Here is a 21,767-nt window from a genome sequence, read left to right as displayed (position 1 = left end):
TCTCCTTTCTGTGTGTTACATTTTGTTTTTCTAATCAAATTGAGTACCAAAACTAATGAACTAATAATGCAAATAATTATTTTCCCATTAATGCTTTTGGCCCATTGTGTTAATTAAGGCTTGATTCTGAAGTGGACAGAAACAAAAAAGAAGGAATGAAAAGTCACTTCCACATCTATATGCCAGTGTAAATTGCTGTATTAATTGGGATATAATTCAGCTGCTAGGAAAAGCAGGACAAAAACACTGAGTATTTTTAGTCCTGTCATTGTTAAATATATTTGTTCCTGTCATAATATTGACATGAACCAGAAGTGAATATATATTTTAAATCCAAGTATTACTAAATGTTGCACATCCCTCAAGGGCTGAATTTACGTCCTGGTATAAAACTCATTAAAATCAACAGGAACCTTTCTTCCGTCTCCAGCAGTCAAAATCTGGATATAAATGAGTATGCTAAAAACATGTAGCCATGAAAAAGGGAAAAAAAAACCCAAAAAACAAAGAACAAAAGAAGGGTAATTAAAATATTGTTACTGACATTCAGTTATAATTATAAACACGTTTCTACCAAGTGAAAATTCTGTACTTTCATGTTCTCATAAAGCAAAGTGAAAAGTATCCACTTTCTCTGTACTTGATAGCACTACCACTATGGACCCAATACTACCTTTGATCAGGCTGTTCTATTTTACTCCATGTATTATTCTAAAATGAGTGGTAATGGGGTGAAGAAGGACATTTTTGGGAATAGTGAGGGGTTTTAAATGAGGAAATTGTTAGTTTACAACTTTATACTGACACATTGTGATCAGTCATCATCATCAGTTAACTGCCATTGCACCCAGCCCTTTTATGGAAGACTTTGAAGAACTATCCAGGTATCACAGCAGCTGGTGATTCAGAAAGTTTTAACCTCCTTTCCCCATCATGCACTGCTGGAAGTGTTCTCCTGGAAAAGCCAGGAAGTAAAACTTCTGAAGCTTTGAAACTGTGAAAATATGTGTGTGACTTTCAGGTTTTTTGAGAGAGAAATAGTCACCTTTATCCTGGACAGATTTTCCTCCAGGTAATTAGATTCCTTCTCTAGTTTCAAGTAGATACATTATTCTCCATTTACACTTTTAAAGCACTTATGTTGCTGTGACAATCTTGTTTCTTATCTGATGAGCTGGTCATCCAAAGCAATTTTAAAGATCTTTTACACAGAGGATAAAATAAAGTAGGCTTTTCCTTTTACCAAATGAATCCTTATTTTTAAGAGTTTAAATTCCAGAGCTCAGGATGGGACATTTCCTTGAATCCCTCTGCAATTCAAAGTACTGTGTTTTCACAACAGCTATGTTGTGAAACAGCTATTCCTTGTTTTATCTGAAGTAACTGCAGTGATAAAAAAGTAGTCTCTCAAAGACAGAAGAAAATAGATTAAAAAATTACGCCCCTGTAAATAAATGCTGACATTTACAATTTAAATTGCAGTAGTGCAATTGCCTGTTCTTCTCTAGCTTAAAAAAACAAAGGCAAATTTTGCTCCTCAAAGCAGTTATCACAGGGTAGGGAAGGAGACAAATCACAGGATAAAGGGAGGACCACATTGTATGAACAAATAATAGGATTTTGGCCAAGGATAAGGAAAAGGGTTAGTTCAGTAAGAGATTTTGGCAGATAAATTGAAGCGTCATGAAGCATCACTAAGAGATAAGAAAAAGCATTAACTCAAGATAGGACAGAGGAGGAGGAGCAAAGTAACAGAACTTTCCTCAACAATGAAGTAAACGTATGGGAAGTGAAAAAAAAAGTTGATGAAAAAAATCTTCATATTAAGTTTCAGCCAAGCTTGTGATTAAACCAATGTTTAAATAATTCTGTTCAGCAAACAGCAATACATCAAGAAGATGCAATGAAGAGACATTAAGAAGCAGAACTGCATAATGGAAGCTGTGTCTGAAGGGAAGATGATGAACAAGTAGAACTGATAATTATCAGGTGAAAAACCTCAGGCTGAAGCTGTATCAAAAGATACGAAGACACAGAGAAATTGCATTGAGTCTGGAGGGAAAGACACATCTCAAGGCTCTATCCAGACAGACAGGTATTCCCACTCTGTGTAACTAAATCTGAGTATGGAGAAATAACAAATGAAAATCATGTTGAAGGATACAGAATGAAAAAAAAGTATCTCACATACCTATGTCTCAAAAATATGTTATTTTTCTTTAGTGTTGAAGAAGTTTTCTCTTTATTGCTCTCATGATCCAAAGCACATTCTTATCTAGTAACCATTCTCTTGCTGGAACAGCTGAGTTGTAGAACTAAGAATTGATCCCTTTCAGTCCATTCACCTTAAAAGATGAGAAATTAGCTCCCACTCAAAGCAAAGCATCCTCTTAGGATTTACCAAATGGTGTTTCTTTTCCCTTCAGGACAAATTTCTAGAAAAGCTCACAGCTAGCTGGCATGCAGCCAGCACTGTATTCCCTGGCACCACATACCCATTTAACTTTAGAGTTTGCTGGCTCAAGCCAGCTCTGCATTCTGTCCCAGAAATGGCTGTGTTACAGCAGCAATGAAACTGCAATACACGTAGTGCCACATTCTTCACTCCAACACCCATGCAGTCCCAGTGAAAACAATGCAGGCAAAGTTATGAAAATTACATGGAGGTGACCAAAAGCTGCCCTGCCAAGCTTTTATTAAAGAATCTTTTAAAAAATATTACTTTGTTTTCACCCAATAATCATCAACCGCCACCTTACTCCCCCAGTAATTCCACTGAACTTTAACAAGATTTCTCAGTATTTTCCTCCTCATCTTCCATCACAGGGGATCTTCTATGTTCTCTTGTTCACCACAACAGCCATGACATTATCAGATGGCTCACTGTGTTAGTGATGACCAGACTGGACTACCTCTAGCTAAGCCCTGGGCATTGCAATAAAAGGGTTTTGAAGTACATGCAGGCAATTGGTAAATTGGGAGACACAGAATACAGCACAAAGGACAAGTGCTACAGTGCTTTAGAAAAATTTATTTGATGTTAAGATTTATGTGCATAAGCAGGTCTCTAGTGCTTTTTGTTCAGTAAACAGTTTGACCTTCTAAAAATTCCAGATCAGTGCTGGGCACAGGCAGGCCCACTAAAGCATGTACCTGTGTTGCTCCTATTCAACACAACAACGCTGCAGCCATATCCCCCTCATTTCACCCAGATTCCTGGTTCTCTGCAGAGTTGCTCTACCATAGTGAAATGTCAGCACTTGTTCAGCTGCTTGAGTGACCGTCAGTGATTAGGCACGTAGGAAACTCTGAGCAAGCTGCGGAGAGCAAGCATTGTGAAGTACTGGGTGAGTATGCTTAACAAGCACACCGATTGCTATTTGCTGTCACACCGATATGAGTAAAGCTGGTTAAAGAATTGTGCTGAGGATTAGCTAAATGATTCATAGGAAAATCCAAAACTAAAGGCCCAATTTACATTCAAACTATGTGGCTGAGACAGTTGGGTAGAGGGAACATTCGGTCTCTTGCTTAGAATGAATCCTAATTGCCTATTTCTTCTGGTTACAGTGATCAATCTCCAAACATGTCTTTATAAAGCAAACCCTATGTTTATATAAGTGTATATACACTTCTTGTAAAATACTAAGTTCCAGATACCCCTATATGAAACTCAAAACACCAGGATCTGCTCACAGAGATTTACTCAAGACGCCCAAAGGCCGCTTTCTTCTTTTCCTATTGTATAGCAAAGCACAGGATTTGCCCCAGAGCCTATAAAACACAGAACAATGAAAGGCACACCATAAAACACTATTACATTAATGACATATATCTGTTCCTGGAATGCTGCAAGTTATTTGTGATTAACCTAGTTCACTGAAGAAAGTGGTGAAGGCTGAGGATATATATCTTTGTTCTTTTCCTCTGAATATTTCTGGGTGCTGATAATAATATCTAGTGACAGAAAAAAATAAGAACACGAGTACTTTTCTGTCTGGTGAGCTAATATGCTACATAGCTAATAACTGCATGAAATGCTCTTCTGATTTTCACTTGAAAGGATGTATTTCACCTATTCGTCTCATTAATGATTTTTTTCCTGCATAGGATGCCTTGCTGAGAAAGGACTTGATTTCTCACAACCAGAGCTCTCTTGCATTATCCATCATTTACAGGGACTCATTATCATTTACAGGGACTGCACAAGGGTTTAAGCTGTAAAGCACCAAGAGATTGGACTTGGAAAAGATTCTGGATTTTGGAAGAGATTTTATGATGTTCAGGATTTGGGAGAAGTGTAAAAGACAAATGTTTTTTAAAGTGCATCACCTTCTGGATGCCCTGTATCTCGATGAAGTGTTCCCTACCAAGGGCAGTTCGTTTCACTGGTCATCCTTTGACCCTGCTCTGAGCTTTAGCATCTTCCCACAGATTCGCTTGAAGTCATATGGTCTGCTTTTTCTATCTCTGTCCTACAAACAGAAAAGCCTCTGCTTCCTCCACACCCACTCTCCTTGCCAGAAGCCTGACTGCAACTTCCTGTCAGTTTTATACACTCTTGTGTAAGTGTGGAAGTGCCGTAGACTTCCTCAGAGCACAAGTTTTTATCTTAAAGCACCACATTAACTATTTGCTTACTAAGTGTTTCCTAGAAACATAAATGCTCGTTTATTTTTAATCTTCATCAGCTAAACCCTTTGTAACTGGAAAATATGAGTAACATTCAGAGGGTGGAAAAAAATTGATTTACATATTTTAGGACGAAAGTAACAGAAAAGCTAGCGCCGTAATTATTTGCAGGCATTGGGAACCCTGCTTTGTATGGGCAAGACCAACGATAGACTCTTCACATCCAAAGGCATAACGATCCACGTAACACCCGCAGCATGCGGCATCTCTGGAACACCCTTCACCGGATCTCAACATCCTTTGAGAAATGCAAGAAATACCGCACCGGCATTTACTTTTCCAACTCTTTACCTTCTTAATTAACTTTAGGCAACCATAACGTGCCTTTGGCGCACCTTCGAGCCGCAGCTCGCACCTGGAGCGCACAGGAACTCGGACAGAGGGCCGGCGTTGCCCCGCTCCCCGGTCCCCGCCGCCACCGGGCCGGGCCGGGCCGGGGCAGCCGCGCGCCTGCGCGGGGGGCGCGCGCGGGGTCAGCCCTCCCCGCGCCCGCCCCTCCCTCCGCCCCCGCCGCGCCAGAGCGAGGCTGGGCGTGCGGCGTCACGGCGACGGCCCCGAGCCGCGCCCCGGCACAGGCGGCGAGCGGAGCCGAGCGGAGCGCAGCGGGCGCAGCGCAGCGGGATCGGCCGGCGAGGCGGCGGCGGCGGCGCGCGGTCGGCGGGGAGCGGAGGCGCTGTCCGGTGGGTAGTGGCGGGCAGCGCGGGCCGGGCCGCGCCGCTGTGGCGGGGAGCGGCGCGGCGTCTCTGGTACAGGTGGCGAGGCGGGGCGGGGTGGGGTGGGGGCGGCGGCGAGAGGGGGGTGGCGGCGGCCACGGCGGGGAGCGGCGCGCTCTGAGGGAAGGGGCACCAGCCTGGAACATGGCGGAAGTGGAACCGGGAGCCGCCGCCTCGTCCGGCCTCAGGCGTGGTGGGACCCCGAGGGGGTGGGGGGAGCGGGGCGCCCAGGGGCAGCCGTCGCGGCCAGGCCCAGGGCCCGGCCCTGCCGTTCGCCGCCGCCCCCCGCCCGGCGGTCCCCGGAGCAGAAGTTGGAGCGGAAGCGGAAAGTTGTAACCCCGCGGGTCGGGGCCGCGACGTGGGGCCCGGACGGCCGCGGGGAGGGGCGGGTGACGCCCGGGTCGGCCCCGCCGCGGGCGGGGAAGGGGACGGTGCCCGGCGGCCGCCGGCGTTGTCAGCGGGAAGTCCGAGCCGAGCCCCACCTAGTCCGGCCGCGGGAGAGAAGCCGCTCGCTCTTTCCGGCCGGTCCGTGGGGGCGAGGCGGGGGGGTCAGGCCGGGCGCGGCCGGCCGGGGCAGCCCGCCGGGGTTGTGCCTGGGGTGGCCACCGAGTGGGACAAGTAGACAGCGCGGTGGCCTGCGAGTTCCCTTCCTGCTTATCATAAAATGAAGAGGAAATGACAGGGATGTTCGCTTCGTCTAAACACCCCACCATCACCCGTGTCAAAGCAAATGGAAGAATTTGACAGACACTTCCTGCGCCAAACCCTTCTAATGAGCCTGATATCCTTCTACCCATCTGTGTGCGTTGGTGAAGAAGTGGTGGAAGGAAAACAAAGTTTGCAGAGAGGAGAATAAAACCAAATCTGACTGTTCTCGCATTGGGCTCTAGATTATAAAAGAGAATGAGAAACCAAGGTTTTCTGCGAAAAAAGAATAGCATGCTTTTACTCCTGTTTCCATCTTGAAGGTATGGGTTATCTGCTCAGGGTAAACGAAACGAAAAGAAAGGAGAGCCTTTCTCTATACTGCTTTGGGGTGCAATAGTGAGGTAGTACAGTTCCAAGAGAGAAGGTATGTCAAAGATGCCCAGCTTGAAAATCATACAGGTTGTGTATATGTTCTTGCATTTAGATGTTTTGATTAGTGTAATTGCAATTTTCCAAATATAACAGCCACATCTTACCCCAGGATGAGATGTGTAGACAGTGTATGACTAAGACTTTTCAGTACTCTTTCACAGTGAAGTATATGTTGAAATTACTGTTATAAGAAAAGGAGACAAGAAACACTCTTTCCTTGAATTATAATTAAAAGGCAATGAAGAAATCACATTGCTTTTAAGAATACCCATTCAAAAACAAGTGTATTTTTCTTTGGAAAGAGTCTCTTATCTCTGTGAAAACTTTGAACATTGTATAAGTTACTGCCTTTTGGATGTCTTGCCTCTATAAAAATCACAAGCTTTTGGGAGGGAAAAACCCAACCAAACTTGGTAGAGTTGAGTATTTTCCTTTTTATTATTCATTGCATCTTTTTTTACTCTTGCTCAAAATCTGTCCTGTAGACTTCATTCTAGATAAAAATGAACTAAGTGAATAGTGGGGGATACTTGTGCTATTCACATTAAAGGCTTTGCAAAAGTAAAGTTTAGCTAATTAGATATGATGTTTTATTCCTTTGGTACCTGTATGTTTTCAGGGATGTTTTCTTGTAGTGATATGAGCTACTTCAGGTTTAACTTTGAGCTGTAGTGTAAAACTGTATTATTATCTGTGCCCAAGTAACTGAGTTTGGAATTACACTATGGAATATAAGTGCCATGTATCTTTTTTGCAGTGAAGATGATCATACTTGGAGCACCTGTCTGCCTGGGGGTGAAATAATCTGCAAAACAGAGTTGAAAGACCTAAAAAAAAAAAAAGTAAAACCAGAACTTTTATATGGGGGTGGGGGTGGGGAGAGATAGTCTTTTTACTGTCTGTATCTGTGTTTCTATTACTATATGTGCACACCACATAAGTTTTCTAAGTGGAATTAAAATTGTGCTATTTTGTTCCAAAGCTCTCCTGTAGGACAGTTCATCAAAAATAAATCTGAAGTGAGCCATGACAGTTCTTTTTCTGCTGTGCCAGTTTTTGCAGAGTAAAACTGACTGTCTTTTTAATTGAGAGCCTTTCTGGAGCAGAGGCAAACAGATGGGAATCTAGGTGAGGGCCTACAAAAGGAGAAAGAAATTGCTTCTATGGCTGAGGAAGGAAGTGTGCTGAAGGCTACGCTGTAGCTTGTGATCTCACAGTTAGTAAATGTGACAAGGAACTAAAATAAACAGTTGTCCACCTATCATCTGGGATGTGGGAAGTGCAAGAGTCACAGAAGTACTTGAGTACTTGATGGTTACTGCTACTGTGCCAATCCTGTCATCCACAGAGCTCTGCTGGCTGCTCAGGGTTAGGTACAGAGAGGTGCTCTTGAGGATAAGAATATCTTACCGATAAAAACAGGCACTCTTGTCCTTGCATGTATCCTGAGAGGGTAGGCGGCTCCTTGGTGAATTGGCCTTTCTAAGTAATGCTTAGATGGCTTTCAGATACCTAGCTGACATTTGAGAGTGTTTGTCAGGGTAGCCTCAAGTTGTGAGTTTTAATCAAAATTGCTCTTAGTAAAACAGATCACTCAGCATAAGCTGTGTGACAGAAGTCTGTGTTTAGCTTGTGGTTGTGAATGATGCCGCTGCTTTACCTCCGAACAAATCCAAAAGCAGACTGAAGTGCGCTGTGTGGTGTCAGTGTGCTGAATCCCTGCTGAGTTGGGGCAGGCTTCTGCTGTGTTCTGTTGCATCTAGGTCAGGTAGAGGGATATTTTAGACAGCCTCCTTGTTCAGAGAGATGAAAGGAGCATCTACAGTAACTACACCTTCATATTTCAAGGCAAACTTTGTTTTCCTGCTCAGATGTGGTTAAGATGGTCTATTCTTCTTGCATAAAGGAGGAGAAAAAAAGAAGTGTTTTTGTACTTGGATGCCATTAATAGACCTGTTTTCAAAGTTGTTTAACAGTTGAGTGTAGCAGATGTTTAGTACCTTAGAGCATCTAAATGCATGGCTTTTTCCTTAAGGCTCGTCATCCATGAGGCAACTGGGTGAGACAGGCAGAGTAGAAGTAATGTTTTGATGAAGTTATGGCAGTTTACTTGTAGTAGGCAAATGCTGTTTGGAGAAAGTCAAAGACCTTGTCTGCTGGTACAGACTTTCTTCATGAAGCAGTTGAGGTTACCTTCAAAAGAAGCAGTAGGTTATGGCTTGAAACTCTCATCTCTTAAGCTTTGGAATGTGTAAAGCAACACTGGACAACTAAAAGTGAAAAAGTTTTTTTATTTTTATGTGTGCCTGCTCATACATGCTGTTGTGAGCTTCTAACATAGATAGTGCATGTTGCTCTTTCTAGCAGCAAGGAAAAGGGAGGAAGGCTGTAAACACCAGGTTGGAAATCTGCCTATTAGGCGACTTTTGAAACATAAAATTATTTGGAGGCCCTCTAGTTATTCAGGATGCTTCTTTTTCAAGAACAGTGTTTTAACAGTGATTTTTACTACTGAAGCAGTAGAGGAAAAGTCGCTATAAGACCCTAGAGGAATGTAAGTTATAGAACAACAGAAACTTTTTAGAGGTGAACCAGGAAGAAAAGGACACATTTGACAATATCTTGTACACTGTCCCAGTCAGCACTCTATAGTTATTAGTCTGAGGACTTGAGGTTATTTGAAGTAAATCCCTGCTATGCAACTATGAAAAGAGACTGCCAAGTACGTCCACATGGTTAGTTCATTCCTGACCAAGGGAGGAAGGTTAGACCATAGTGCAGGAGTAGGACAGCCTAGCCCTTCAAATGGATTGGTGTTTGCATCCTGTGGCAGACAAGCAACATCTCATGTTTCTCCACAGCTTGAAATTCTCTTCAGGAAATCTGTGCTTTCTTAGATCACTTGGTATCATTCCTGCAGCTGTTGCAACACAGGAAGCTGGCCTAAATCTGAATGACTTGACCAGGTCTGCTGCAAAAAGGATATTGTGTGCCGCTGTTACTCATTCATGAAATAATTTTCAATGTTACCCTAATTGTAGAGCTGTGAGAAACCTTACATCATTAAATTTTTGTGTTGAAATAGTATTGAGCACCTGGAAGAGGAGAACAGTTTATTTTCATAAATTAAGACAAACCAAGGCTCTGCAGTTAATTTTTTTTTTTCATAGAAACTCAGAAGAATGTGTTCTTTGCAAGATTTGTTGACACTGAAGTGACTCTTACTTGTTTTAATTATAGTGGTTATTTCACCTAGTTTTAGGAGGTAATCTGGATTAAAAGAAAATATGTACTTCAGCATTTCTATTAGTATGGCTTACTCTATAACTTTTTGTGACATTAGATGGCAAAGGTTTTTCCTTAAATTAACTTCTTAACTATTGCCCAGATAACTTATGTTGTCTAACCTCGTCAGTTAATCTGAAATAATTTGTGAACACAGGTAGTCCCTGCAACTGTTTCTTTTTGTTTCTCTGCATTAATTGTCTTAGCTTTTGAAGTCTTGTCCTGTTTTTCCCACTTACAGTCTCTGTTTCTGAAACCTAACCAATTGTGCCTTCACTTTTTTTTATATCTGCAGTGAAGAAAAATTTCTTAAAAGCATGCTTCGTATATCAGGAGGAAGCAAAAAAAACAGTACCACCACGTCTCTGTCAAGGATGAGCTGCAGACACTTGTGAGTTATCTATGTGGAGTTTCAGAGGGGAGGTACAGGAGATAGAAGGAGGACCTGTAACTAGGAGTGGCACTTGAGCACTACAGAAGTGAAAGTGGTTTTGGTAATTGCAGAGTCAGACCAGCTACTTTGATTTTTTTTTTCTGAGGTTTCATGTCTGGTCAGTACTTTTTATTTGAGATGAAGCTAGCATGCTGAACAGTAGTTGGACTGCATCAGAACCCATATAACCAGTGATAGTTAAGTTGTGAAACTGTACAATCCTTGTTTGCAGTTAATCAGACTTCTGTAACATCTGGTCTAATACCTCCTAGAAGTGATTTGTTACAAGACTAGTGAAAAGTAGCAAACTGTTTCAGAAGGGTAAACTGGAATGTGGAGTCGAAGTGGAAGTTACCTAAAAATCTTACTCTATGCAATACAGTGTTTAGGACTAGATTGATTTATTTATCAGGTGACATTTACTGTTGATACTGAGTTATGGATGCCTCATTGCTGGAAATGTTCAAAGACAGGCTGTATGGGGCCCTGAGCGACCTGATCCAGGGGGTGGGATCCCTGTCTGTGGCTGGTGGAATTACATCGTCTTTTAGGTCCCTTTCTACTCAAGCCATTCTTTGTATGTGGCTGTGTCCAGGTGTGTCTGGGGGCAGCCCAACAGCATACAGGAACCTCTTTCATTTATCTTGTAAACGTGAAGCAGTTATGGGGGATTGTTAGTTTGTAAGATGCTGTCAGTAACCCTCCTGTGATCTTTCACTGTGAAGTTACCTACAAGGTAACATTCTGAAAGCTCGATGTACAAGTTGACCCATAAACATAGCCTACTTGGCTTCATATGGTTGCTTTTTGCATGAAATATAGCTGAGGGATTTTCTTTTGTTTAAGAGAGTTTATAAATTAATACAGCTTGTAAAATCTTGACTCTTGCACTTCTGGATTTATATAGATAGTATGAATAAGGATATATCATACAGTCTTTTTGTGACCCTTCTGACTTGTTTAAAATGGAGATTTGATGGGCAGTAGGCATTCTTTGAGTGTGGTGACTTTATTCCCATTCAGGGAATGGTCCTTTTGTTATTTACTGTAATTTATATTGGTGGAAACATACAGAAAATGCAATGTGCATTCATGGGTTTTATGATGAGGAGCATCAAAAATAAGTTTGTGGCAAGTGTGAACTCGCCTTCAGAATTCTTACTAATGTAATACCAATCCATAGATATATTTCCAAGGTAGATTTATATCAACAGCTATGCAGTTCAAGATGCCATGGACTTGTGTTCTTTGTGAGCTGTGAAATGTTATGTTCAAAAATCCAACCTCTACCAAGAGAAGTTATTTCAGAATGTGTCGTTCTTCTAGAAACTGATGCCAAATTGTCATCAGATTGTCACTTGGTGGAATCAAAGAGACTGTAGTAGTCCTGTGGCATCGAGGAGCACTGAAGAGGCAAGAATAGCTGACTGTATGCTGGAGAATATTACTCTTCCATTTTTCTGATATATCTTTTTTGACTTAGTAGCAGATTAGATAGGATTTCACCAAATAAGAGACACCCTGGCACTTTATCTCTGTGGGCATTGAGTAAGTTTGGAGATGAATAGAGAGGAACTGTAATACTATAATAAGCAAGCATTCATAACTAGTTTTTTGTCTGGATGCTTGTTCTTCAAATAGTCTTACTTTTGGTGTACAGTTTTTTACTTGCTTTTAAATCTGAATACTAGAGAGGGAAGCACACATTTCTGAATTACAGCTGTGTATACCTGTGCTTATTGTTGTCTTTATTTTATTGCTACATTTTCACCGTTCTTCATATTTGAGCTTAAATTTTTATATTTGCTTATATTTTTAATGATCCTCTGGTTTTTGTCCTGATCTCCCTAAACCTTTTATTTCAGGAGTTGCCCAAAGCTAAATTGAGGTTCAGCCAGAGATCTTGCTTAGAAAACTGAAGTGTGGTAGCTGAAATTCTGCAAAGACTGAGGTGTTGAAAATGAGGTTTTACAATTAAGTGCTTTAGGCCACTGTGTGTGCTTGTGTTTGGCATCCTTTTGATCTGTGTGTTGCTTTTCATCAAACTCTTAAGAGTAATCTCAGAAGAAGAGTGCTGTATCAATGTAAGTACAAACTAAAATGAGAAAATAAGAATATTTTATGTGGAGCCTGGAACAGAAAGATCTAGTAGGTTGTCTGGTTTTATGCTTGAAGAACAAAAAAGTTCCTGAAGTCCACCTTTTCTGCTAGAAATCTGGGTCCTGTTTAGCCAGGAAACTAGTGAAGAAGCAACATTAAGTACACTTTAGTTTGAACATAATTAAACTGCAGTAACCAATATTTTGAACAATGTACAATCTTGCTAACTAGTTCTGCTTCTAGCCAGAGGCAAGATCTTAAGATGAAGTTTGCAAAAATATTTTTCAAAGACAAATATGTGAATTTGAAAATATTTGCATATAGGTAATGCAATTCTTTCATTACTTGATCTTATTGTGAGACTACTCTTTAAGTGAAACTTGGTGCTATAAATTTCATAGAGGAAAGCTGAAGCCTCTTTTCTGACCTGAGTGCTGAATCTGCCGTGGTAGAAGTGAAAATAAGGAGTTGTTCACAGACGTGCTACAGAAGGTTGAAGTCAGATCACAAAAACCTAGACAGAGTTGGTAAACTGCAGGCACCTTAAGCAATGTGGGAATGAAAGACTGGTTTCCTGAAAGAAAAACTTGCTTCACTGGGACATCAGGGTGGACTGAAAAGTCATTCTTCTGCTTGGGCTTTGGCCAAAATACAGATTATTTCGAGATGCTTGTATTTAATTTGCTGAAAGTAAAACTCGTCAGTGAAAGATTAAGGATGCTGTGGTGACTGTGGTTGTCGTACCCTAAATAATAGATAACTCTTAGAAGACAGACATATGTGGATATTTTTTTAGAAATGCCTGCCCATCCAAAACCCTAGAGTCAATTTTACATTTCAGTAACCTTTGGACATCTTCTGTTACATTATCAATGTGTTTGATTTGTTGTGGGTTGACCCTGGGTGGACATCAGGTGCCCACCAAAGCTGCTCTATCACACCACCCTCCTCAACTGTATGGAGCAGTGTATTGGGTTTGCATGGCCAAGGTTTGGTAGCATGTAGGCTATATGGTACCTTCTGTGAGAAGCTGCTAGAATCTTCTTCCATGTCTGGCAGAGCCAGTCCCTGGTTGCTCCAAAGATGAGTCAAAGCTTGGCCAACTAGAAATGGTGGCAGTGCTTCTGTGATAACAGATTTAGGAAGGAGAAGGAAAAAAGAAGTTACTTCACAGTCATAGTTGCAGCCAGAGAAGAGCAGGGTGGGAACATGTAAGCGGAACAACTCTGCAAACACCAAGGTCAGTAGAGAAGAAGTGGCAGGAGGTGCTTCAGGTACCAAAGCTGGGATTCCTTTGCAGCCTTTGGCCCTGCAGCCCATGGAGGACCATGAGGATACCGAGATCCATCTGCAGCCCATGGAGGAGACCTACCCCAGAGCAGGTGGATTCCTGAGAGGAGACTGTGAACCTGTGGGAGGCCTGTGCTCAAGCAGGCTCCTGGCAGGGTCTTAAAGACTGGTGGAGAAAGGAGCCCACACTGGAAAAGTGTCCTGGTAAGACTTGTGGTCCTCTGGGGGGCCAATGCTGGAGCAGCCTGTCTTTGAAGAGCTACCTACACCTTATGGAAGAGAGATACATGCTGCAGCAATGCAAGGGGTTTTGTTGTCCATGGGATGAACTCATATTGCAGCCATTCATGGAGAACTGTTGTTTGTGAGGTGGACTCACATTAGAGAAATTCATGGTAAACTGTCTCCCTGGGGAAGGACTCCTCTCCCTGAGCAATGGGAGAAACAACCTGCGATGAACTGACTATAACCCACATTCCTTTCTTCCTGTGCTGCTGGGGAAGGAGGTAGAGCTTAGTAAGGACAGAGGGGTGGGGGGAAGGTGTTTTAAAGTCTTACTTTATATCTCATTATCCTGCTCTGATTTTGTTAATTATAAATTCAGTTAATATCTCTAATTCCAGCCTGTTTTGCCTCTGATTTGGTTTGGTGAATGATCTCTTGTGGTCCTTACCTCAATTCATGAATCTTTCATTATATTTTCTCTTCCTTGTCCAGGGTGGAGGGTAAAGTGATAAAGTCTTTGGTGGGTGCCTGGCAATTCTGCCAGGGTCAACTCTCTACAGATAGAAAAAATACAGCACAAGCCTTGTGGGTCAAGGTAAAGATAGGGAAGACCACTTGCTAGTTGTTGTCATGGGGATAAAATAGACTCAGCTTGGGGAAATCAGTTTAATTTATTGCAAATCATGTCAGAGTAGGATAATGAGAAATAAACCCAAATCTTAGCAACACCTTCTTCCCAGGCATAACTTTACTCCTACATTTTCTACCACCTCTCTGTTAGAGGCATGGTGGGGTAGGGGATGGGGGCTACAGTCAGTGGCATGTACATTTTGTCTCAGCTGCTCCTTCTTCCTCAGTAGGAGAAATCCACACTCTTGCTCGTCTTCAGTGTGGGATCTCTCCCATGGGAGGTAGTCCTTCAAAATCTCTCCAGTGGCAGTCCCTTCTGGGGTGCAATCCTTCAGGAACAAACTGCTCCAGCATGTCATTCCCATGGTGTTGCAGCCTCCTTCAGGCATCTTTCTGCTCTGGTCTGGAGTCCTTCATGGGCTGCCAGTGCATTTCTGCTCCACTGTGCACTTCCATGGGCTGCAGTGGGACAGCCTGTCTTGCCGGGGGCTGCAGGGGAATCTCTGCACTGGCACCTGCAGCACCTCCTCCCCCTCCTTCTTCACTTTGGTGTCTGCAGAGCTGTTGCTCTTGCATATTCTCACTCTTTTCTCTGCTGCTGCTGTTCCCCCAGCAGTTGACCCCTCCAACCCCCTTCTTAAATATGCCCACCTCGCACTGGACATGGTGGAAGCTTTCGGCAGCTTCTCACAGAAGCCACTTAGCTAACAAAACATTGCTATGCAAACCAAATAAAATTTGACTTCTGGCAAAGTGAGTCTTGAGGTATGACAGGTTTCTCCAGAAAATGGCAAGCTTTGAAGATACAGAAGAACCAAGAATTATGGTCTAAACATGAACTAGAGTGATCTTAAGAAGATTCAAATAGAATCTTGTGGAGACTTGATTAAACAAGATTAACCCTCATTAATTTGGTAACTCTGTGCTAAACATCTAGTCCATGTGGTATGAAAGTGGTATGGGGATGAGTGTGATTCAAATTCATTTGTTTAAAATTATTCAGCTTTTTGTGTAGGTGTCCTCTTGGGAGAGGACATGAGCTCAGGCTTGCAAGTGTGAATTGCTTACCTTTGGGGTTATGCTCCTAACTCACAGATCTTTTTACCTCTTGAAAATTTGTGACCCATTAAATGAGATGAGCCTGAGGGGGGCTAAGGTGCCTCACAGACAGGGCAGATGCAGAGCTATGGCAGTTCACAGCTTTGCATGCAAATATTAGCTAGAATTTGTTTTTCATGGGGGCTGTTGCTTTGTTTTTTGGGTTGGGTTTTTTTTTGTTGGTTGATTTTTTTGGGGGTGTGGGACATGGGGAATCATTTTAGTGGGTGGGATTTTTTCTGTAGGGTTTAGTCTTAATTGGTTGAGGGGTTTTTGTGGTTGGGGTTTTTCTTAAATACCCTCTTCTGAAGCTTGTGTGCTAAGGAACAACCAAGTTGTCTGTGCATCTCCATATGGGCAGAGATTTAAAGGTCAACATCTGCAGTTGTCATCTTCGAGTGAAGGTTTGCTTGTGGATTGGACATTGTCTGTGGAGCAACCATCCCTAGGTTCAAAGTACTACTGCCTTGCTGGCAGAAACAGAACAGGATGTTTTGCCCAAGTCTCACCCTCTTCAGTTTAGCATGTCAGACCTTTTAGAAATTCATGTTCATCAGTGGATTCAGCTAATGAAATTAGTTGTGAAAAGAAGCAATTAAGGTTGCACCTCCATCATTGCACAAGTAGCAAAACCATGTGGCAGGAAATAGTGGTTGTTGCTGGGTGTCAGTGTATGCCTTTTTCAGGTTACCCTCAAGACAGATGTCTGAAGCTGTAACAAAAGACCCGTTGGTGAAATTTGGGTTAATTTGGATGACTTTGAATCAGGTTTGTTGCTAGTGTTCAAATACCATGTTTCTATTAGGGAAGTATCAATTGAGAGTCAAAACAGACATGAGTTACAATTACTTGGGACTATGCTGGTATGGTTCAGCTATCATGAAAGAACTAATTTTATTCCTGTTAATGAATGCTAGTAGGGACTAGTCTCAATTTGCATAGAATCAGTGTCTTTCTTTTCAACAGATAAAACTTCTAATCTTAATTAAAATGACGTATGGGAATTTGTGAGACTTCTCTCTGGCTACCAACCTGATTTGTAATAGAATTACTGTAAATTGTACTGTGGAAGGCTAGCTGGGTTTAAATGGCCAATAACAAAACATCATGTAATGATGAAGGAAACCTTTATATCCGTGCCTTGATGATGTGTTAGTAATCTAAACAAACCTGACTAAAACCCAAACTTCTTATAATGAAGACAGTACATGTAATGATATTTTGGTATGCAAGCTCTGCCATTGCCAGGGGTGTGTATGATGTGTAGGCTATGGAGAAAAATAAACAGGAGAGACAAAAAGTGATCCTGGAATTGCAGTTGAATGCAGCGCTGGCTTACGTCTGTAGAAGGAAACCCGATACAAGGCTTTGCTAGTTCGGCAGCCAGTGTCACAATCAAAGTAGAGCTAGGATTGCCAGATATTAAGTAGATAGCAGAGGGAATTTGAGACTAGGTCTTGCTTCTGAAAGAGAAATTAAGATGCCTTTTTCCAAAGAGTATCTTAAGCCAGCTGGCAAGCTTAAAGTAACTTTCAAACTGCACTTATAAAAGAACTGTCTTAACTCAGAAAACTTCCATGCTTTACTTGTAGTCCTGCTGGGTTTTACCTTGTTTTTTAGCTTGAAAGATAAAATTTAGTGCAACAATTATGAGGACAAACAAATACTTGCATCTGCTTTTAATCAGAAGGATGCATATCAGGTAAAGCGTGTTGTGTATACTATGATATGGCAATTCATTAACTTGGAAAAATTGCAAAGCTAAATACTGATCCTTCTCTGTAATGACAATAGAGCCAAATTCACAGCATCAAATTGCTGGCTCAGTTCTCAGAATTTGCTTTATTGTTGAATATCTAGCATATGCATAGCAAAATAGTGAAACATGGCAATTATGCATTCTCTGAATTTAATATACTTGTAGTATTTTTTAAAATCTGTGTGTTGTTTCTGTTTATTGTCTGCCTGGATTTTCTTTGCAAGCATAAAAACTATTTGCAGTTCAGTTTCTTTAGGAATTCTGAGGTCATAATTTTAACTGTAAGTCTGACGGGTAGGACAGTCACAAGCAACTTTTGTGGGGGATGGTGACTATTTGACAAGAACAGGGAGAAAAAGCGAAATCGTGGCAAACAGACACAAAAAACAAGAATATATCTGATAAATGTTACAAATTCCGTTTGAAGCTTGAATAGATTCTAGAGCATGGGCTTTATAAGGTACTCCCTCCACATTTGAATTGACACATTAGAATTTTTGCACAAAGTTGAGACTTGAACTCAGTATGTGTTGAAGCATAGCATATTCTTAGTAGCATAAGAATGTTCATTACATCACTTGCTTTGAAAATGCTTTTTATATTTTGTGTGAATCTACTGCAAGTTGCACATGATTGCTAGTCTCTCGAATCAGGAAGCTTTCATCTTGAGATATCAGTGACTTTAAACAGGCAGTGTTTACCCTTACAACATCCATTAAATTTATGTTCAAATTTAAGATCTAGCTGGGAATTAACTTTGACTTAAGAAAAAAAAATCAGGTTTTATTCAGCTATACTAATTATAGACAGTGGAACTAGTCTCACAAGGTCAGATGCTGTTAGCTGCTTTGCAGAATTGGTCCCTGTGTGCAATATTAATCAAGGTAGCTCCCCTCAGTGAAAGGAGGAAAACTTGGTTAAGCTTTCTCTGTGTAAGCGTCCCTGTGGGCTGTTCGAGGGACGGGTGAAACCTTGGTGCCATGTTTGTGCTGCAGTAGCTTGTTCACAGGTTTCTGGCTGTTTCTCAGGTGGTTAGTATGATACCATGTCACTGAATAAGCTTTGCCACTCAGCTTTTTGAAAATCCTCTGAAGATTGTCTGACATCAGTTAAAATATTTGAACATAATTGAAGAGCTATTTTTGTACAAGAAAAATTACGCTATTAGTGTCCAGAAGAACTAGCTGTTCAACTGATGAAATACATGTTTGTCAAGACCAGAAACTATCAAAAGCTGGTAAAAACTAGAAATAAAAATTGCTTCTAGCTTTGTTTGCTGAACAGTTGATTTGGTTCTAGACAGTCTCCATTACTAATGAAATAGCTGTACTTACAGGAATTTTGAATATGGAAGTCTTTATTAGACCCTGATCAGCTTTTCAGAATTGATTTCTGAATAATGTTTTTCATAAATTTTTACAAATGTGTGAAAGTCAGCTCTGGAGTATTTTAATTCCTCTTAGAAGAGGTACACTTACCTTGTTGAGTAAGGGTTACCTGAATTGCTTTAATTTCTAAAGCCTCTAAAAGCTGGTGAACAGACTTCCACTATGGGCCATGTTGTCAGAGTTCTGCTTAGGAGCTGAAATTATTCAGGAGGTGGGGAACCCTCCTAAGAGTTGAGAGATAAAAATTTGGGATATCTCATATGTAAGTATTTTGGGAATATTAAGAACAGCATACATCATCTCTTAATTAGTTGTTTACGTGAAGATTCTAAACTAGGAGATTCAAAACAGTGGAATCTGGATGGTTTGGCCATCTGAGATTACTCCAGTATCAGAAATGGGAAACATCTCTGGAAAGACATAATCCTCTGAGCTTGACTGGTCCCCTGACTGAACTAGTGCTATTTTTCCAAATGTCTGACCATTTTTATCTTGTTTTGTCTCAGGGCTAGTATCCCCTTTCTGAGAAAAAGATTGGATTTTTTTCCCTTGACTTTTTTTCCCACCACTGCTAATTGTAGGCAGATAAAGCAGTTAGTTAATTTGTTTCATCTGTCAATCTGGTGTTTGAATCTTTTTTTTTTCTCATGCAAATAGTTTGGATTAATTTAGGAGTGCTGTTCTCAAGGTGATTCTAACGAAGTCTCTTTTCCAGAGAGGTAAATGTTCGGAGGCAAAAGCATTAGGAAAATTTTAGTGAATGCAGTGCAACCAAAATGTCAGGGTCTGAACAAGAATCATGGTGTCTATGAGGTGCTGCATAATCATGATCCTTTCTGAAAATGATAAAGCGTCTGGGAGGGCCAGTTTATTTAATTCCATACCTGAACAACTAGTTTATATAAACAAATTTTGGGGATATCTTCAAGTAAGTGATTGTACATAGTTCATGTCTTTGGCTGGGGCTGAGCTCCAGTTACAGCTTCATATGGCTTAATATCACTTGAAAAAATAGGATTATTAGCTTTCCCATCCCTTAGATAACAAAGTTCAATCAGAACCCAAAATTTGAAACTGAAGGAATTGAAAGAAAAGTAAATAAAAAATTAAAAACCCACCTCATTTTCACAACTATTACATCCAGCCCAATTACCAATGGTATATTAATTTCCTTGAATTCTTTATTGCGTAGTTGCTTTTTAGAAAAACTTTACAAGCTGTAAGTGTGCAGTTTTTTCAATTGACCTCTGTAGTAAGGTTACTTATTCCTCAACTTCCTTAGCATCATCTCTGGTTTGCATTTTTCTGGAGACCTACTTCAAGAAACTACTGACAAAAATGTCCAGGAGGCACTTTTTCCTGGTTTGTCTGAGAAGGGCAGAAGCAGAAAGCAAGTTCCATGTTCACAGTCCTTGTCAGATGTGAAACTTTTGAAATGCTGCATTTTCAGTGACTTGTCCTGCTTAACCTTTTGTTCTAATGGGCTTATTCAAAGATGTGTTGCTCATCCTTCAGTGAGAATCTTTATTGGGAAAAGTGTCTGTGTGGATATCAAGTGTGTGCATGTGCTCTTCTAGTTTTATCGAGTACTTTAGTTTTAAGTATGTGATGAAGAAATAGAATCAAGTAGTTAGCTTAATACGCTGCACTAATTCACTAAGTACAAAAAGTAATATGAACTTAGTGAGAGAGGTTGCACAGACACAGTGATTTTATGGACAATTGTATCTCAGGAAGTGTGCAAGGCAGTTCCTGGGGTGTCACTGGCAGTTAATGGAGGCAATCTAGAATTGAGCTCTGTACTTTTGAGAGACTGTATAACAGAGACAACATTAGAATCAAGTTTGTGATAGTGCTGTTTTTTTAAAGAGTAACTTCCCTTATTTTTTGTAGCTAAATCTTAACTTTAGGCATCTCCACAGTTCACTTAGGTCAGATATATCTGCATATAAAAACTCTGCTGTTAGAAGGCAGTACCTTCTCCAACTAAATTAAAAAAAGGTCTTATTTTATGCATGCTTCCTATCTTCTTGCTCTTTAGCGTCTGCGTAGGGGCCATAGTTGACAGTATTTTCCTGCCCAAAGACAGGGGAATGGAAAAATAAAAATGCAAAGAAAAGTTTGCATTGCTGTCACTTCTTGCAGATCAGTCACCTTATAGGTAGACAGCCTTTAAAGCAAAATTTCTTCCCTAAAATAAATTCCATTGAATGAAGAGGGGGATTCAAACAGGTTACCTGTTATATTTGCTAGGAATAGGTTTAAACTTACTTTTCTAATTGTTGAGTGGTTGGTAGATACTTCTCAATTGTCCAATAAATCTGGGGATGTCTTGCTTATCTGTTGCTCACATATCTTAGTATCTTTATTTCTGTTCTGCTTGTTAGAGTATACTCATTTTGTACCCCCAAGGTGAGCTGGGGACTACAGAGAGATACTGTTGTTGGACTTATTCTAGAAATGCCGGGCAGATACAGTGTTTTATGGCTTAAATCTCCTCTTTCAGACTTTGTCTTCTGCTTTTCCCCCTCTCATTTGTCACTAATGAGTCAAAAGGAAATTCTGTTGGCACTAAATGAATCTGGATACATTGTTAGTTCCAGAGTCAAACATTGTGTCAACTGAGAAATAAAGTAAGAGCATGATTAAGATTTAGGATGCCAGCAGTTTCTACAAGATCTGATGTGGAAAAATAGGTTTGATCAAGAGCAGAGCTGGGTCAGGTTAGCTGGGAATCACTGGAAAGTCAAGTTCAGGGAGGATAAGAGCCAAAGCTTAGTCTGGGGCGTGCGTGCAGCCATAAGGCATACTGGTCAGTGAAAAAGCTTGTTAAGCTAGGCTTTAACAATGTCAAATAGTGTGGCAGGCTGCAGTGTCCGACATGATCCAGTGGTTTCTTGGGTGAGGAGGCAAAGACCTGCAAGCAGGAACATTTTCTTAGGAAAGCTCTTTTAGCTAATAGAGGGTTTTTTTTTTCTTTTAGAAAAGGGGTTTTCTTTTCTCTTAGAAAGCAGTAATAGAAAGGTGCAGTGACATCAGTACTGTTGCTCAAAGGCAGTGGGGTGGTAGATACA

The 21,767-nt window shown here is 41.0% G+C and overlaps 2 protein-coding genes across 3 annotated transcripts in view; one reads left to right on the top strand and one right to left on the bottom strand.

Moving 5' to 3' along the window:
- Positions 1 to 4,593: 4,593 nt before the first annotated feature.
- LOC131572572 (uncharacterized) lies at positions 4,594 to 5,551 on the bottom strand. The gene is made up of 2 exons (XM_058825822.1): positions 5,028 to 5,551; positions 4,594 to 4,930 (listed from the first exon to the last, which is right to left on the bottom strand). The coding sequence occupies exons 1-2, from the start codon at positions 5,549 to 5,551 to the stop codon at positions 4,759 to 4,761; spliced, it is 696 nt and encodes a 231-aa protein (XP_058681805.1). The 3' UTR covers positions 4,594 to 4,758.
- Positions 5,217 to 21,767, top strand: part of LOC131572736 (ras-related protein Rap-1b) — a 33,989-nt gene continuing 17,438 nt past the window's right edge. Inside the window, exons 1-2 of one of the 2 annotated variants that reach the window (XM_058826044.1) lie at positions 5,219 to 5,372; positions 10,066 to 10,161. The gene's annotated coding sequence lies outside the window, so the exon portion shown is untranslated. Of the gene's footprint in view, positions 5,373 to 10,065; positions 10,162 to 21,767 lie in introns of both variants that reach the window. The other variant, XM_058826043.1, reaches the window with a different exon arrangement.

Source organism: Poecile atricapillus, chromosome Z (genome assembly GCF_030490865.1).
Source record: "Poecile atricapillus isolate bPoeAtr1 chromosome Z, bPoeAtr1.hap1, whole genome shotgun sequence".
NCBI classification, from domain to species: Eukaryota; Metazoa; Chordata; class Aves; order Passeriformes; family Paridae; genus Poecile; species Poecile atricapillus.
This window is presented reverse-complemented; position numbering and strand designations above follow the sequence as displayed.

Excerpts from the sequence above, each read along its gene's own strand:
- LOC131572572 (XM_058825822.1), bottom strand. The coding sequence starts at position 5,551 with ATGTTCCAGGCTGGTGCCCCTTCCCTCAGAGCGCGCCGCTCCCCGCCG. Across the intron at positions 4,931-5,027 it reads GTGCGAGCTGCGGCTCGAAG|GATGTTGAGATCCGGTGAAG; the intron begins GTGCGCCAAAGG and ends CATTTCTCAAAG.